Here is a 17,623-nt window from a genome sequence, read left to right on the forward strand (position 1 = left end):
AATGAGAATGAGGATGCTTGAGTTGGGAGAGAATTTTACTGGGGATCATTTAAGAGAGAGAGGGTTCTCTGAGTGACATCAGAACTATTTATTAATTTCACAAATTTTGTGCAAGCACATTTTATACGCCTAAAACTCTATGAATGAATGCCCATGGGATGGGGCATCTTTACCCTTTATTCTCAGTACATAAATAAATTGAGCATCAGACACTTTTTCAACATGCAAGTAGGTTTTTAATATGAGACCTTAAAAACAAGATCTGGCTAAAAAATTTTAAAGCCCCAAACTCACTTAAGCATTTTTGAAAATTTCACCCCATCTGCTCTGCCAGGCCTTTTAAGACCACATGCCAATTTTGTAAGAATAGGAGCTTTAATCCAGTATTTTTAGACAAAGTTTCCTTTCCTCTCACTGTGCCCCACTGTTTACTGCCCTCCACCCCAGAAGCAGCTGTATTTCAGTCGTAAGTTACATATGATGGTCATCCCTCTGGGGTGAAAGCAGTCAGAACAATGTAATACATTCCCCTGTTCATCTGCATTACAGCACATTGTTCTGAGTAGCTAACTTACTTCTGAAGTTGTAAGTTTGACTATACTATTGATAACATTCTGCAGCATGGGCAGATGACATGACAAGTGTTTCATACTTCATGCATCATACGTAGATGTACTTAGACAATTCAGAGAAAGAGAAATCCAGAACTTCTGATGGCCACTAGTAGGTACTTCCCAGTTTCTCTAACCTCCCTGTGTTGGTTTCACTGGCAGGCTCATCTCAGGTTTCTGTGGTCCTGCCATCGACACTGGGTTAATGGTAGAGGATGCCGAAGCCTCAAGAAGGGTGGGATCTTCCCCATCTCCGTCAGTCCGGCTTTCTTCCCCATGTTCCCGGTCACTGGACTGGTCTTCCATGGGTGGATCCATCAGCACATCTTCAAGTTCTTTCTGCAGCTGCTGCTCACTCCCATTCCCTACAATCTAAGGGTCAGAAATACATAATCAGGAAGGAAAAAGGACTATTCAGTTGAAGAAAAACTTACATCCAAAGAATTAAAAAATAACCAGCATAAATCCAGACTTGCCACCAGCTACAACTGCAATCTAAACACAGGAGTTAAATGAACGCCAAATGCATGGCAGCTTAGATTTCCTTAGATTTAGTGTATGAGTGCTCTTCTTCAGAAACAAAGTTGGCCTGGTGTAATACTTCAGTATACCTGACAAAGAGCTCTGAGAGTAGGAATTACTTGGCCATGGGCAAAGGGAGTGAGGTGAGTGTCCCCCAAAGTTAGTCAGACATCATATAACGTAAAGCATTAACAGAAATCAGCACTATTATGGTTTCTATGGAAGCCTTCAGTGGCAAGTGCCTAATATTCGATAAATACACTATGCTGTTCATAAAGAGGCAAAGACGTCTCTCTATTAATAAAATAAGTGAGATTACACACGAAGAAAGCTGAGAAGAGGGGAGTCAAATGGATTTATACCCACGGCACCAGAAACAGAAGCCATTTAGGCAAAGCATTAAATGCACCTAGTTATGTTGCTTCCTGACACTTATCTAGGATCTGATCCTGAGGCCAATGGCAAAGCTCCCATCAACTTCCACGGTGCAATATCAGAGCCTTAGTTGGTAAGAGGATGGAGCCAGAGTTTAATACTCAGCACCGGCTAAAGTAGATTGAAAATCTAGCCAAGGAGTGGAACACTGCTGGCCCTGATGTCTATCGCGATACAGAGGAGTCTTAGGCAATGAGGGAGTAGAACAGAGGCGCATTATGAGGCGCACAGCCTAAGTGTTGGTGCCCTGTATAGCTGTGCTTCGAAGTGTTTAAAACGTCACTTCCGGAACCCATTACTTAACTTATTAATCAGGATCTCTACCTGTCATAATGGTATTTAGAGATAAAGGCGATAAGCGCATCACAAATACAATAGAACAGACAAAGGAGATGCAGAAAGTATCTTGAAAGCATTTGCCAAATGGCAGCCGCTGAAATCTACTAATGTTCTAACACTTAACTTATTGGCAGCCATACCTATTCCTGTTGGCACTGTGTCCCATTACTTGTTATCTGACATCCATTTCCATATCCCACCCATCTTTCGTAAACTTACTGATTTTAAAACTGCACATAAGCTGAAAAGTCCTGGCCAGTGCAATTATAACAGATCCCTAGCACCTTTTATAGTCCTTTGTGTTAGAATTCTTTTAAAATCTTACCCAGAAAAAAGAATCTGGAATTAGTTCCTGTTCTCTTCCTCTCCTCTTTTTGGAAACTAGACAGTAAAGCATGGAGAAAGACTCAGTGCACACAGAAGTCTGCCCAGAACACCACATACATAAAGAAGTAAATAATTCTACCTGCACCATAACCAATGTATCTTAGTGGAATATTAACTCATCCTGAAAGCATTTAAAGCAATGGTCTAGGTCCTGAGATTTAAACAATAACTAAGTCAACCTACAGTCCAAGTAAGCCTGTTAAAATAATACACTGAATCAGATACCGGGGGAGCTTCACATACAACAATTAGAGCTTTGCAATGAAATCTCCTATGAGAGTAAGAAAAGATCTGGCGATACATTGTTACATGGATATTCATGAGAGTCTCCACCAATGGTTCTCAACCTATAGACTGCAGACACTTGTGGCCCGAGCTGCGGCTCGTGTGACGTCCTCAGGGCCATACACGTAGTATAAATATATACACATTTTGCGGATGCAGCCCACGTAACACAGAGACTTGTATATGCAGCCCACCATGGTAAATAGGTTAAGAACCACTGGTCTACATTGCACATGCAAATTACAGTAACATTCCTAGCATGAGATATTTACCTCGTTACTCACTCTCCTATAGCACTTGGACTAAATTATTCCCGTTGGGCTGTAATTCTGACACAAAGCAGCTACCAGCTGCAGGCCTTTAAAGGATCAATCCCCTCCTGCTCCAATCCATCTCCAAATCTCAAACACTTCAATTCAATAGGGGGAAAATGGAGAAATCTCAAACACGTCTAACACCTTCCCCAGACTTTCCACCTTCACTCTGCTATCTCCACAAAACACAGAAATAAATATTACAGGTACATCTAGGTCTGAAAGCCCCAAATTGTTTAGCAGCAGGATGTTTAGGGTTTAAACAGTTTATTGATTTCCTAGCCATGTCACATGTGAAGAACAAAAATGAAAATCACCTCCTCTTCCCCCTCTACATTATTTTAAAGTGAATTCAGTTCTGATCAAAGGCATCACTTTGACAACACTGTCCTGAGGTTCTCTATCTACAGTGCAGATGCAGCACATGCAGTGGCAGGCCACACTTTGCACACAACTGCCACGCCTAGGCCTTACTCCTGAACTGACTTGCTCTAGCGGCTCTTTCAATCCTCGACCTCAATGCTGAGCCTGCCAAAGAGGCCTAATTACTGCCAACTGTGGTGGCAGTGGCCGCTATTGTGACATGAATACCTGTTCGCTAGTTACCGAACCGAGACACACACAGACCACACAGCCTTTTACATGCACCACTGAATACCCTTCAGTGACAAAAGTCAACTGTCAGTGACCTGGGACACAGCCAAACCAGTGACCCGGGGGGGGGGGGGGGGGAAGCTCCCATTTCCCTAGCACAGTGGTTTTCAGCCTTTCATTCATAGACCCCTAAAAAATTTCGAATGGACGTGCAAACCCCTTTGGAAATTCTACCCCTACCATAGAAGTCGTAGACTAAAAACTGACTGAACAGAACTCAACTATAAATGTTGCACGTGCTCAGCACAGCATTTGACGGCACGTGAGAAAGGTCATTAAACCATGGGCTTCTATGGAATGACACCACCTCTGGGTTTTGATCTGTAGGTGGGGGTATTCACGTACTTTTGATTGATCAAAAAACCAGAATGCCTCTTCTGGGATCTGAAACTATTTCCATAGTCACCTTTTGCAGATCCCTTAGACAGACTGCAGACCCATAGGGGTCCATGGGCCATAGGTTGAAAACCACTGCCCTAGCAGATGGCACATGAGGAGTGAAACAAATTGGTAATAAAAGCAACATAGTGCACATGAAACTAAAAGCAGGAAGAATCTAATGAGTATTATTGTAGAATCCAGACCAGAACAAAAATCCCCAAGAGCTCCCAGTCAGGCGACCAATGCCGTGGAATCACTCACATAGACAATAGGGTTTTCAGTATAGTTTCAAGGTTTCTTGCATTTTATCCTGGCTCATTTGCCTGCCACAAAGGAAAGAAACTACCTCACACAGACATATGGGCTTAGAAACTTTAGTAACTTGTGGCTGGCTATGAACGGACACAGAAGACAAGGCAAACAAAAGCCGAGTAGATACATGTGTTCCTCATTCCAGACTATGACAAAAAATGAAACAAGAAACATCAATACACTTGAAACTGGAATACAGGACTCGACTCTTGCAGCTGCTTTCAAAAGCCCCAATATGGTAAATACAATAAATGTGCTGTGCAGGGGCCAAGATTAAAAAAACACTGACTTGGAGGCAAATTGGATGCCAGGAACTGGAAGTCGGTCATTTAATGGTGTTACTCGTGAGCCATGGTTTAGGAACTGTATGGGTAGCTGCCACAGTTCTCTAGGTTTGTTGGTAACACACTGACGTGACCAGTAAGAAGCAACCTCTGAACCGTGACAAAAGTGGGGTGCAGAAAGGAAAGGCAAACAGATGAACGATCTGTTAAATATTTCCATTTGTCTGTTCTGGACAGATGTGTTCTCTCATTTTAACAAAAACTGGAGCCCAGCATGATCCCAAAATGATGTTTAACTATAAGACACTGTAGCATCATAAACCCCATTTACATGGACTACCATTACTTGTATCCCAAAACAAACCAGGGGCAATTTTTATATTTTTATCTACCCCATGCCATCCTCAGGTACACACAGTGCCAGCCTTCTCTGTTTTCTAAGCTCTCAGTCTACAGTGCTATTACAAGAGACACATTCTACAGAGGGATACAGGAATGGGATTTTTATAAATTAAATTCACTCCAACTGCCAGCTCACAAAAGCATAGTGATAAAAGGGGAAAAGTGTTGACAGTAAAAACAGCTGATAGGTGGCACTTCTGGCATATGCTCAGTGAAAGTACCCCTTTAAATTGTGTGAACCATGTACGTCAGCATATATAAAGAGCAAAAAATGTTAAGAGTTATGAACAGCTACCAAAAGATACAGGCCATTACTACATTTTCAGGAGCAAATGTATCTGGCTGGATTTTATTAAAAAATGTTATAAAGAAACAAAAAATTGCTATTAGCTAAGATACAAGTTTGTACCAAAGGAATACACAATTAAGAGCTCCTCAGACTCAGTATGCATCTTATGCAGTTCACCAAACAGAGCAAGCAAACAAGCTTAAAACTCAGTAGAATGCCCAATGAAGTGAAATAAGATCGACTAATTGCAGTTCTAGAATTACAGAGATAGAACAACAATATCAAAACCCAATTCCGCTCAGACTGTTTTTGCTCAATAGAAGTTTTTGGTGGCAATATACCTGAGTATATAAGGCCATGATATGACATGCCAGGACATGATAGATATCAGATCTAGCGTGGGTAGGGTTACCACCTTTACACCAGGGGTGCACAATTCAAGTATGTACCTGGGTTAGAGGTGATGTTGACCAAAGCTAGGAGGCTTTGAGCGGCATGCCAGTGCTGGGGAACATAAAGCGCCGTGCCAAAATTTTTGCCATAAATTTCAGAAGAGGAAGGGGTAAGAGAGAGAGAGAAACACAGGAAAAGAGGGTAACTGGTGAAATCTGGGGCTGTCCTAGTTGTCAATTTCACAGCTCAGCTAGAGCTGTGAAATTGACAAGTTTTCTGGGCACTGGGCTTTGAGCCAGGGAGGGAGGCTGCCACCTGGGCAAGTTGCAGGCAGCTGCCACCTGCCTCCCAGCTGGGAGCTGTGACTGGACAGGAAGCAGGGGCTGCCGCCCACCTCCCACAGAAGCTGGGGGCTGCCGCCTGCCTCCTCTTCACTCTGTTTTTCCCCGGGTACCCCCTGCCTGTGTCTCACGTACCTCCAGGGGCATGCGTACCACAGGTTGAGAAACTATGATCTAGATAACACTGTGATGGGCACTTTATCTCTCTCAACTGCTTCCTCCTGAACCTAACTTTCCAGTTCCACAGATAAACAGTCAACTTATACACTGGAATTGGCTTCTGGATAACATAGTCAATTTTATGGAAGCAGCAGATAGGATTGCTCCCCATCAAGGCACTGGAGTTATCCCTCTAGTCTTCATTTCTCTCTAGTCCACTGACAGCATGCAATTGATTTCCATTCATAAAGGCAGCTACAATTTCCATTTCCAGCGTTCATGGTTTGTTGTCTCTTTACACAGAAGGGTGGGGGTTAACAAGAGAAATTCCTGCAGAAATGACTTTAGACTGGGCACTTACTTCTTATATAAGGTATACTGTTGCCATTAATCATTCAGATGGCAGTTATAAAGAAACAGCATGCACTCTCAAGAGACAAAGTACAAAAGGAAAGGCTCAAGGTGATTCACTTTGTTCAATGATGGTATCCAGCTTTTGCATGGAATTCATGTTGAAGTTTACTCATGAAGCCCAGCAAAACAATGGTGGTATTTAGTTCCAGATCAGGAAACAGCATAATTTTGTTTGATAATTACTCTTCACCTAGAATTTAAAAAAAAAAAAAAAAAAAAAAAAAAAAAAAGCTACACAGTAGTGCCGAAGTTCCTGCTTTCTGAGTGAGAAATATGGACCACAAAAGATTCTGGAAGGATTTCATTATTTGGACTCCACTTTGGAAGTAAATGTATCTGAAAAACAAATCTGAGTTGTAACACCATTGGTTGAAGAGGATTATTATTATTACTCCATTAGATGTTTGAAAACTTTGTGAGGTGCTGTATTTGCCTTGCAGGTCACTTCATTTCTTTTTGTGCGACAAACCCAAACGTTACAGCACTAAACATACATGGTGCAGCCTGAAAGTCCAGCAGCATAGAGCACTCATAGCTGGATATTCATTACTCCTGCATTAAGAATCCAAACATCTCAACCTTGAAGTGATACTTGCTTCAGAGTGAGCCATTTCACATCTCCAAACATTACTTGGCACTAACAGAGTGGAATGGATTCTGATACTCTTCTCCTTTCTTCGGACTCAGATGACCCTCAACAGTTTAAGAAACTGATCAGCTGCCAGCCACCCACATTACTGTACTTAAAACAAGGAATTCTTCTGTGGAGTGTGCTGAAATTCTAAGGCTCAGTAATTACCCATACATGGATTCTAAAGCAGACAAGTGAGGCCACTATCCCTCTTTTGTAGCTAGATTTCTGGATAGAACCTTGTTTATCATTCAAGAAAGTTTCATTTGTTGATATTTTGCAGACTACCCCTTTGCAAGGATATCTGAATCTTCTGCAGTTGCAATATAACCACATAAATCAAATTTTTCATAAGATGAAAAAGTTGGATTTTGAGGAAAAAGAACTGTTCCTCCACTGAAGGCTGTTTGTTGAGTCATCTATAATAATGCATCCATTAAATGACTAGCCCACAGAGATCAGAAAAGAATGCAAGAAATCCAAACAGAGCAGCTGGAGATATAAGAAAGTTGTGGAAAGGCATCAGGAAATCTGCAGTGAAGTCTTTGTTCTGCCTCCCACCACATAGCAGCAAAGAGGAAAACATAGTCCCACAAAGGGTTCAGGATTTCTCACTACCTTTGGGATTTGGATTAGACATTCTTTGCATGACAGACATCTAGCTGACCAGAAATCTCAACATTTCTTACATAGGTGAGATAATTTTTCCTTCAATTCCCATACAGAATATTCTAATTTATATCAGCACTGGGGACAATCCACTTTATAATATAATGTATGAAAATACAACTATAGGTGCAAGAGAGTTTAGAGCGACCATCATGTTTCTGTCACCTTGTTTTAAGGTCAATGAAGTTCAGAGAGGACTGAAAGATTTCCTTTACACTAGAAAGCCTAAGTGCATAACTCAAGAAAACAACTGCCAAAACTCCTTGAGAGTCTTTTCCAGGGATAGCAATTCCAGAAGTGAAAAAAAGAGGTCAATGCTCACAGAGTTCACATAACTTGCCCATGGGCCTGTGTTTTGAGGTCAATGCTATGTCATGTGTGTTAGGTTTCAGTCTACTTCCAAATTTCTTAGAGAGGACCTTTTGCAATGGGGAACTTTAGTACATAGTAGAACCAAAGGGTAAATGCACATATGTTGTCAGTTTGCAAGGGCTTTCTCCCCTGAAAGCTGCAGTGAAGCAGTAATTCTAAATGTCTGAAAACCATAGTTTATGACTGTTTCATCCTAAGTACAGGATGACAACTCCAGTGAAGGATTCAGCAAAATAAAAAACCAGGTAGTGATGGTAAGAGCACTTATTGAAAACATAAATATCATCTACAATGACAGCAGAAGTAATTAAAAAAACACCAGCAAAAGACATTGATTCTTAAATAAGTTCTCTCTTCTTTCAAGTTCTCCACAACACTGAAGTCCCTCTTTAAGATCTTCTATGGTTAGTTTGGATTAGAAGAAAGAATGAACTCAGATTATGGATTCTTACCTTCAATCCTGTTTTTTCATCATCACTTCCATTATTTGTAGATGGCGTTTCATCCCCTTGCCTGGAAACCAAGACAAAATCTTCACTGTTAAGAGTGGATACCGAGTCTGAAGACACACTGATTTTTCCAACAGAGGCCTTGTCATCCATGACTTAAAAAGGAAGTTCGACTCATGAATGAGATTAAATATTTTATATACTCCTGAAAAACAAAAATCATAAAAATACTTATATAGAAGTTTGTGCTTGAAGTTCAAATGTTTTTCAGAAACTTGATGACTATTAAAGATCAACACATCTGACTTCATAGCTAAATTATAGTTCTCAGTACATCAATGTGCATGTATGGTCCTCCTTTTCAATTTGCTGTGAAATTCTTTATTCTGAAAGTGTCGCACTGGTTTCTACAAATCACAAAACAAAGTTATATTTTTGAAGTGTTTCATGACCACCTTTCCCAGTGAAGGTCCCTCTACACTATAAATAGATTCACATCCGGGGACCTGGTTATAACACTTTCATTGTGCAGTGTAGCTGGGATCTAAAATCATACTCCCACACAGTGCTAAAATCCAGGGTTTCAAGGAACATGTCTTGTCTACACTGCCAAATGAAAGTGTTATTAAATCCAACACACAGTACGGTCTGCAGAGTAGAACAGACTCCTGGAGTATGTGCTATGCCTGCTATTATTTTAGGGCCAGCATACTTCCAACTATAAACCCAGTCATAATATGGTCGTCTTCACCTACATTCATGCAAATATCATGGTAGGGTTTTGTAAATATCAGGACAAGCCAATCATCGAATTCCACTCACAAATTATCCCAACATTATAGGATTTAACTCGATATGCTCTACCTGGGACACTAAGGACCCCTGAGCTGTGCAATGCTTTATGCATCTGCACTGAGACTTTTGCATTATAAGAATCAACACTGGACACCTTCCCAAGAAACAGGAAAAACAGCAGAAGATGGATCAGTGTTGTAAGCTGGAGCCAACAGATAGGATTAAAAAAGTCAGAAGAACTGGCACTGAGATACACTTTATATAAAAGGAACAAAAGGTGGAGTTCAACTACGCTCCTCCAACATCAAAAGTTCTTAGAACCCATGGCTCAAAATAGAATGCCATGGTACAAAGGGCCAGTTTAATTCCTTAGCGAGTCCCAATTACATGCTTATCACAAGAGTCCTGGTCTTTGCTGAGTCCAAAGAACGACAAAATCTGAATTTTTTTCCATTTGAATTGTGCCCTCTGTCCCCTGTAGAACTGACCTCACTTGATTACCAAAATAGCAGCCAAACAATAAAACAGCTTGGCACAGATACATTTTTTAAAATGCACAGAGTTGATACATAAAGGATGCATAACCACCTGAGAGGATTGCTTTTTGACTTGTGCCTGACAAAGTCCATAAGCCATAGACAGAAAATACTCTGGAATGAATGTTGGATGGATTTTCAACATAATCTTTCGCATGAATTTTTAACAGTGAGGGTAATTAACCATTGGAACAATCTATCAAAGGTTATAGTATCATAGGCAATTTTAAATTAAGACTGGATTTTTTTTTTTTTTAAAGACATGCTTTAGTTCAAAAGGAATTATTTTGGGCAAGGTCTATAGCCTGTGTTGTACAGGAGGTCAGACTAGATGATTACAATGATCCCTTCTGGCCTTGGAATCTTTGAATCTTCCTGCTTGATGAATGGGAATTGTATTGCATGCAACATCCTAGCCCACTCCACCAAAGGGCTGGCTGCACACTAGGATTCAATACAGCCAGATGACTACTCCTTACTCCAAGACTGGGGCTATGTCTACAGGGATTGATTTTGCGGGTGCGACTGAGCGGCATTAAGGACTCCCTCAATTGAACCTTGAAATTGACTCTGTAAATCCAGCCCGGCAAGTAGCGTAGCACTGCATCGACGGGAGGGCATTTCCCATCGGCCCAGTGCAGTGGCGACGCCGCGGTAAGTAGACATTAGGAAGTCAATGGGTGATATGCAAGTTACTGTACATAGCTTGCGTATCTTCTGTTGACTGCTGCCGAAATCCGCAGCCAGTGTAGACCAAGCCTGATTCTCTCCTCCAATGCAAGGAACATTTGAGATTAGAATAAGACAACCTCCCCATAAACTTATATTACCAACTCCTGCAAATACACTGCCTTCTACTTTTCCACAAATGGACTGTACAATTGCTCTTAACCTCTCATGAAAGGTTCTCTCTGAGTGCCAAGTATTATTATAGAAATATATTTCTTCCAAAGCATACATGCAGACAGGAACCTAGTTGTGAAAGTCACTGAAGGAAGGAGCATTGTGCAATTATCTTTGGGAAACATGGCATTCTTACAAAACGCAACGATGGTCCACTTCTCGTCATATTCAGGCAATTTCACACTAACAAATAAAAAGACTGCAAACAGCAGCCTGGAAGAAGGCTGTTTTTCAGTATATGCAAAGGCCTTTCATAGTCCCACAAAGGCTGCTAGGTTTGATTTCTCTTAAATCAAGTTAGAATTTCTTGAGCTCTATCCAACCTTTTGCTGCCAAGTTTTGCCAATATTGTAACAGTAAGACATGAAAGATCAATTGGAACATCACATCCATCCTCATGTCTAATGAGGCTTGAGAATGTAGTCTATCAAATGACCCTTGTTCTTAGAAGCCACACTTTACACAAAGGACACTGCTTCCGGACAAAACCATAAAAATGTATTCATGAACCTCTTCTCTTCCAACCCACACTGGCCTTACTGCCCCTAATCTTACCTGCTCATGTGCAAGGTTTTTCTGCTGCTCTACACAATAAGTAAGCTAGAGAAAGTACTTGAAAATGCTCTCAACCCTAGATGACCCCCAATCTTACCCAACTGAGGGACTTCTATGACCACCTCCACAGGCCCAGCTAGTGCAGTTTATTTACATAGAGCAGACTGCAGCTACCTGTCTTTAAAATGAGGCGTGGCCCACAGAGATAACCAGTCCCAGTTTACAATCTTCCACTTTGATCTCGCTACAGCCTGAGACTTGCAAAGGGCATCTGCAAATGAAGCTGAGGGCACTGCAGATCAACCTGCTCTAACGGCAGTAGGTGTAGAACGGAGAGTTGGAGCAGCACAGAGAACCTGATCTGACCTTTATAAGTGATAAACAGACAGAGAGAAGAGATGAAAGGAGTAAAAGTCTCATTTCAACTGTATTATCTAAGGATGCTTATCAGCAAATAGCAAAGTGCTGATACAATAGGATTACTGCACAGGGATTTCTGATGAACTATCTCACTACTATTCTCACCTATGCCCAGGAAGGCCTTTAAAAGCCTTTCCACCTCTGGGCAACAAGATTAAAAAGCCCATTTTTGGCTTGTTTCTTACATCAAAAGCTCCAGGGTCAGCTCCAACCTGAGATTGTCAGCTTAAAAAGTTCAAAGTGCAGCATTCTTTCATTTTATACCCAACTACTAGATAGTAACCAATTATTAGTAGTAATTTCTGGATTTCAAGTTCAATAAGTCTATTATGAGAGACTCATTACTATACCATCTACAAAATTTAGTTATTTTCAGTTGAACTGCAAATTATTAATATCAAAATGCAAAATAAAAATAAGCCCCAAAAAACCCTTCTCTTAAAATGTTTTTGCCAATACTGTTTTCACGCAAGATTAAGTGTGAATGCATTTCTATAGTCCTGTAAGACAATAGGAATAGAGCTGGCATTGATCATTAACAGCTGTTAAGATCACCTAGATAAGGAGCAGTTTAACAATTTATTTTGGTATAGTGTGTCTAGCCAGAAGTGTTAAATTTAATACATTTTCAAAGCCTGACAATCTGACACCTTTCACCAGCCCTAAATTCACTTTCAAAAAAGGAAGTATGTCTACTCTTCATGGTGTATAACATGTGTAAACAGGCATCACACATAATAATAAGAGAACATATGTGATGGGCTAAATTTATCCCCTACCAGAGCACATCAATACGACATTTATAGTGCAACAAGAGATCCGAATTAGCCTGATTTTCCCACGCCTACGCTGAGTGATACCTTGCTCTGAAAACAGTCTCCCTGAAATCAATGGGACCCAGTATGACAAAGTTACTACTCAGCCCAAGAAAGGGTGATAGGGTCTGGCCCAAAGTAAGAGGCTTTAGTGTGTAATATTAATGCTAAATTATTGGCCTCTCACAAATAACTCGATGAGCAAAAATCTGTGTTCTGCATATAGATGGTCCCAGATTTTAAGTTCAGAGAATTGCATGAAGGGATTTTATCAGTTGTTAAAAAGTATTAGAATTTGTATCTGACCATTGGTGCAGAGAAAAGGCAGGCACATAGCTGACATAACTGAATAAAAAAGAGCAATAATGAATCCCCCCTACTTTTTTTTGGTTGGAATACTGCCATGGTTTAACTCACCTGAATTTCCACATTCCCTTACTTTGCCTTGCATCTTTCGGCACCTCCTAAAGCAGGGGTTCGCATCCCAGCCTCACACCCTAAGCTCACCTTACCCATTGCCTCTTGACCACAGCACCTGGTAAGGCCAGGCCTCCTGAAGCCTCATTGCCAGGGACTGAATCGGGGGAGGTGGGCTGAAGCCCAGCCCTGGAGTTCTGCGGCTGAAGATGGGGAGGGTTTCAGGAGGCTGTTGTAGCCACAGGAAAAACCCCTGGTGGCCACATGTGGCCATGGTGGCCACATTTGAAAAACGCTGTTCCAGTTAATTTAGATCAGAAGGCTCTCTGTAAAGCACCCACGGTGCACTTTACCTGAACCAGAGGACTCATGATGGCTGTGGAACAGGAAGTCTATGAGCTGACTAAAATAGGTGCCAGTCTATTTTTAGAGCACTAGCTCAATGTAGTACAATTTCTACATGCAAAATTCCATTTGTCCAGATTTTTCATCACCACCCTGGTATGGGAGCATAAGTAGATTCTGTGTCAGAGCTAGGACATTTTAGTAATAGTTTTGCAAGGCCGCTTAAAAACTTTCAGGCTGTACAACAGATGCACTAACATTGCTTTGGAGCCTTAACTTTTGTATTATCTGACTTTTTGTGGCTTTTACTTTTGCAATCTTAATATTGCATAAACACAGTTTTATATTTAACAAACAAACTGCCTTAAAAATCCTGCATGTGGAAAATGCATGTGGAAAATCCTGCATGTGGAAATGAAGCATCCAAACCCCTCTTGCTTAAATGGAACAAAGAATAATTGTGCTCCTGATTTTTCAGTTCATTGTACAGGATTGTTCAAAGGAGTACCATGGCCACAGGATGGAGTCATTCTCCCACTGAACCCCTCCTCTCACTGATTCTGACTTCAAGGGCCAAATGAAAACAGGAGATTCAATTTAAGATTAAGCTTCCTCAAATTCACCTACTCCTGTTATTCTCATGAAAGAGAGAAGCATGACAAGTAGAGATCTCAGAATGGTGGTTGACAAAGCCAGGTATCAGAAAAAACACAAAACAGAGTTCAAAGTCAATGCAACCTTAAGTCTGTTAAACTGATTCCATAAGGATTTTATTTTTAATCTGGAAAATGTGCTCAGAAGACAAAACACTTATGCACTAAGCAATTGCCCCAACCTCAGAGACAGACAGCAGGTCCTGGGAAACTGGCTTATAAAAGAAACGCTGACACTGCTTATCCAGAGCAGCAAAAGAATGTCATTGAAATGATTCACTGCAAAGAGTCTATTCTCACAAAGTAGGCAGACAGAGATCCGTAAGTACAGATAAGCGGTTAGTGTGGAAGCTAAGGTACTCCAGCCAGAGGTTAGAGTTCCTTATAAGGGTGCAGTGTGTATTTATACAGCTTACCTCATTCATTGGGAATTCAAACATAAATGTATAGTTACATTTATTGGACCAGTATGGCTCTTTAAAAATATAATTTGAAACCTTCAAGCAGCAGCAACGATCCCAAGAATCTCATATGATACATGCTACTAAAACCAGTTTGCAGCTGGATTTAGAAAGCAGAAGGAAATTCTCATGCCTAACTCTGTCAGCTCATCTGTTCACTGTCTGTCTATAGCCAGCTTTGGTCAGGGCCTTAACCGTCTAATGTTAAGCAAGAACCTAAGGATCATTATGGAAAATATGATAACATCCACAAAATGTAAACAGCTATGCAGAATTCCATGGATAGAGGCTTTCTGCAATAGTGTAGCCCTGAAGTCTTACAGAACTCCAGAGTCCAAACAAGTGTATTATTTTTTCTATAAAATCCCTGCAGATAAAACAAATTTGGGCATATAGACTAGCGCGTGCATTTTTGCCAGCATCAGATACCTAAACAAATCTGATCTCCAGCTTTGTATTTCTGCAGCATGATGCAGGGGTTACGTGCAGGTTTAAATTAGTGTAAATGGTGGATACTCTGCAACTTGAAGTCTTTAAATCATGAATTGAGGCCTTCAGTAACTCAGCCAAAGGCTATGGGCCTATTACATACAAGGGTGGGTGGGTGGGTTTCTGTGTCCTGCAAAGTGCAGGTGGTCAGACTAGATGATCATGATGGTCCCTTCTGGCCTTAAAGTCTATGAGGAAGTCATAATTGTTCCCCCCCCCACACACACACACTTTAATTTTCCACTTTTTTACTACCTTAATTTACAACAAGCAAAACTGCAAAGGTGAAAACTGTAAAATCCACTGCTACCAAAATCAAATTTAATTTGAAACTTTATTACCTTATATGTTTGAAAAACCTGGTATTGTGCTTGTTTATTGATACTTGTTTACCATCTCTAAACTAGGACCATCAGTGCCTGGAATTTACCTATTCCAAACAATAAAAGTCTAACAGTGATGTGCATTTACAAACAGGATAACAAATGGGAGAAAGAAAGGAAGAAGACTGAGACTGGTATGTAAATCAAGTTAAGGGGAAGTAATAAAGTGCCAGAATTTAGCATCTATGTGACATCTGACAGGTAATGACTGACACAGTCCCAGAACATAAAGATCTGAAAATGGACATAAATTGGTACCCAGGAAACACAAGCTCAGTAGTGTCTGACAACACAAAAGGAAGAATGGTCTTATGATTAAGAAAACAATATCAATTTGAAATCTAGTCACTTTCAACTGAACTACAATTGCATCTCAATCTCTTGGCAATTTTTGTAATTTTACAAATGCATTCTATTTAAAAATATGTTTTCTTCTCTTGTTGTTTGGGTCAGTCTATTGCAGATGAGGGGAAATTAACAAAGGTCCCTATCCTGCAATCATGTAGCATGTGAATAACTTTACACATAAATAGTGCCACTGAACTCAACAGCATTATTCATTTGCAGAAAATTACAGGCATACATGTTTGGATGGTTGGAGTATAACTAACTAAATAGGGCAAAGAGTGAATGAGTCTATCACCTTGGTATCTAAGCCCCATTAACCCAGTGTTTAACTAGGCTCAACTAGTTACAATCAGATTCTTTTAAAGTGCTGCCTGGAATATGCAGAGATGTTCAGAATACTATTATTAGAAACTACAAGTTTTAGCAAGTGCCATCTTATGCCTCCACTTCCCACACTAATTAATATGTATGGGCAACAACTGTCCCATGCATACTGGATTCCTCAGCATAGTGACAATGTCTACTCATATGTCCATGTCACCCATCACAATGTCCAACACACTAGCCATGTGTGAAGCATCTTAGGTGCAGCTAGCTCATATCTAAAGGGACAAATGGGTCTCTCCCTAATTCTAGATCACACTGCCCCATTGCTGTGCCCAGGAGCATAGCAGCTGCAGGGCTGTACTTTCACTGTTGTTCCCCCACCCCTTTGTATGCACAGCTGACCCCATGCAGCACATTCAAGATGAAAGCTAGTGACAGCTATAATGAAGATTGCACATCTGTTTCTGTTACAAACACCAACTTGCAAATGCTCAACACTTCCAGAGAGTTTGCAGGCTGTTATCCACCCAAGAGCTTTGGTAAAGTTCAAGCAAAAGTGGCTCAGAGGCTTGAGCGCGACCACAGTCAGAAAAAATACTGTCCTAGCAATCAAACCAATCCTGTGACAAAGAACAAAACAGATTCTGCACCAAAACAGCCAGGGGCAGGATGGAAGAGAACATCTGGCCAGAAAATAGACCTGACTGAGAATTGCCTGGGCATGTGCCAGTGAAAACTGGCTGGCACTTGGCGGCTGAGTAACAAACACACTTTCTACGCAGGCAGTACACTCCGGGTGACGGTAAAGCCCGTTTACCACCATTGTGCATGTCAGCAGACAAGCGAGGGGCGCAGAGAGCCGGGCAGGGCCGCCCAGCCATCGAGTCTCCGGCACTACACGAGAAGGTGCCCCGCTCAGGTGGCACGGCCGGGGCAGGCAGGAGCTCGAGGGGGGACGCTGCAGAACGCCCCGGGCACCTCCCCGGACAGGCGGCTTGTGCCGATGGCCTGTGCCGGGGCGGGGGGGCCTCGCCCTACACTTCCAGACCCCGGCATTTCCTCTGCCCCGCGCTGGTTAAAGCTCGGAAACGCCGACAACGGAACCAGCCCCGGCGCGACGGCACCAGCGCCGGGCACAGCAGCCGCTCGCACGCCGGGCAGCGGGCGGGCTCGGCGCCGGGCCGGGGGCAGCGCGGCCTGGGCCTACCTCACCTCAGCGGTTCTCACGCGGACGTCGGGCTGCGCAGCCGCCCGGGCCGGCAGAACCAGGCCTGGGCGAGGCGAAGCAGGGCCCAGGCCAGGCGGGGGCAGGGGGCGCCTCGGGGGGGCGCCTCGGGGAGCGGAAGCCACAGAGCCCCGGAGGCGACACGAACCGAACCTACCCGAGCCGCCGCCGCCGCCGCCGCCTCCTCCGGCCGGGCCTCGGCCGCCGCTGCCGCCCCCACCACGTGACCCAGGCTGAAGCGGAGGGGGCGGGCCAGAGAAACCCTTCCGGGTCAGAGGACGATGTACTTCCGGGGCCCCGGCGGCGGC

General features: G+C 42.3%; 1 protein-coding gene across 2 annotated transcripts in view; it reads right to left on the reverse strand.

Moving 5' to 3' along the window:
• The window catches only part of RABGAP1 (RAB GTPase activating protein 1), a 106,372-nt gene extending 88,875 nt beyond the window's left edge, over positions 1 to 17,497 (reverse strand). Inside the window, exons 1-3 of one of the 2 annotated variants that reach the window (XM_067541724.1) lie at positions 17,473 to 17,497; positions 8,647 to 8,848; positions 749 to 983 (exon numbers count right to left, since the gene is read on the reverse strand). In XM_067541724.1, the coding sequence (XP_067397825.1) occupies positions 749 to 983; positions 8,647 to 8,796 (385 nt within the window). In that variant the 5' untranslated portion in view covers positions 8,797 to 8,848; positions 17,473 to 17,497. Of the gene's footprint in view, positions 1 to 748; positions 984 to 8,646; positions 8,849 to 17,302; positions 17,416 to 17,472 lie in introns of those variants that run through there. The other variant, XM_067541723.1, reaches the window with a different exon arrangement.
• Between the last annotated feature and the right edge of the window lie 126 nt (positions 17,498 to 17,623).

Source organism: Emydura macquarii, unplaced genomic scaffold, assembly GCF_026122565.2.
Source record: "Emydura macquarii macquarii isolate MOO-44397 ecotype Brisbane River unplaced genomic scaffold, CSIRO-AGI_Emac_v2 contig_691, whole genome shotgun sequence".
Classification (NCBI taxonomy): Eukaryota; Metazoa; Chordata; order Testudines; family Chelidae; genus Emydura; species Emydura macquarii.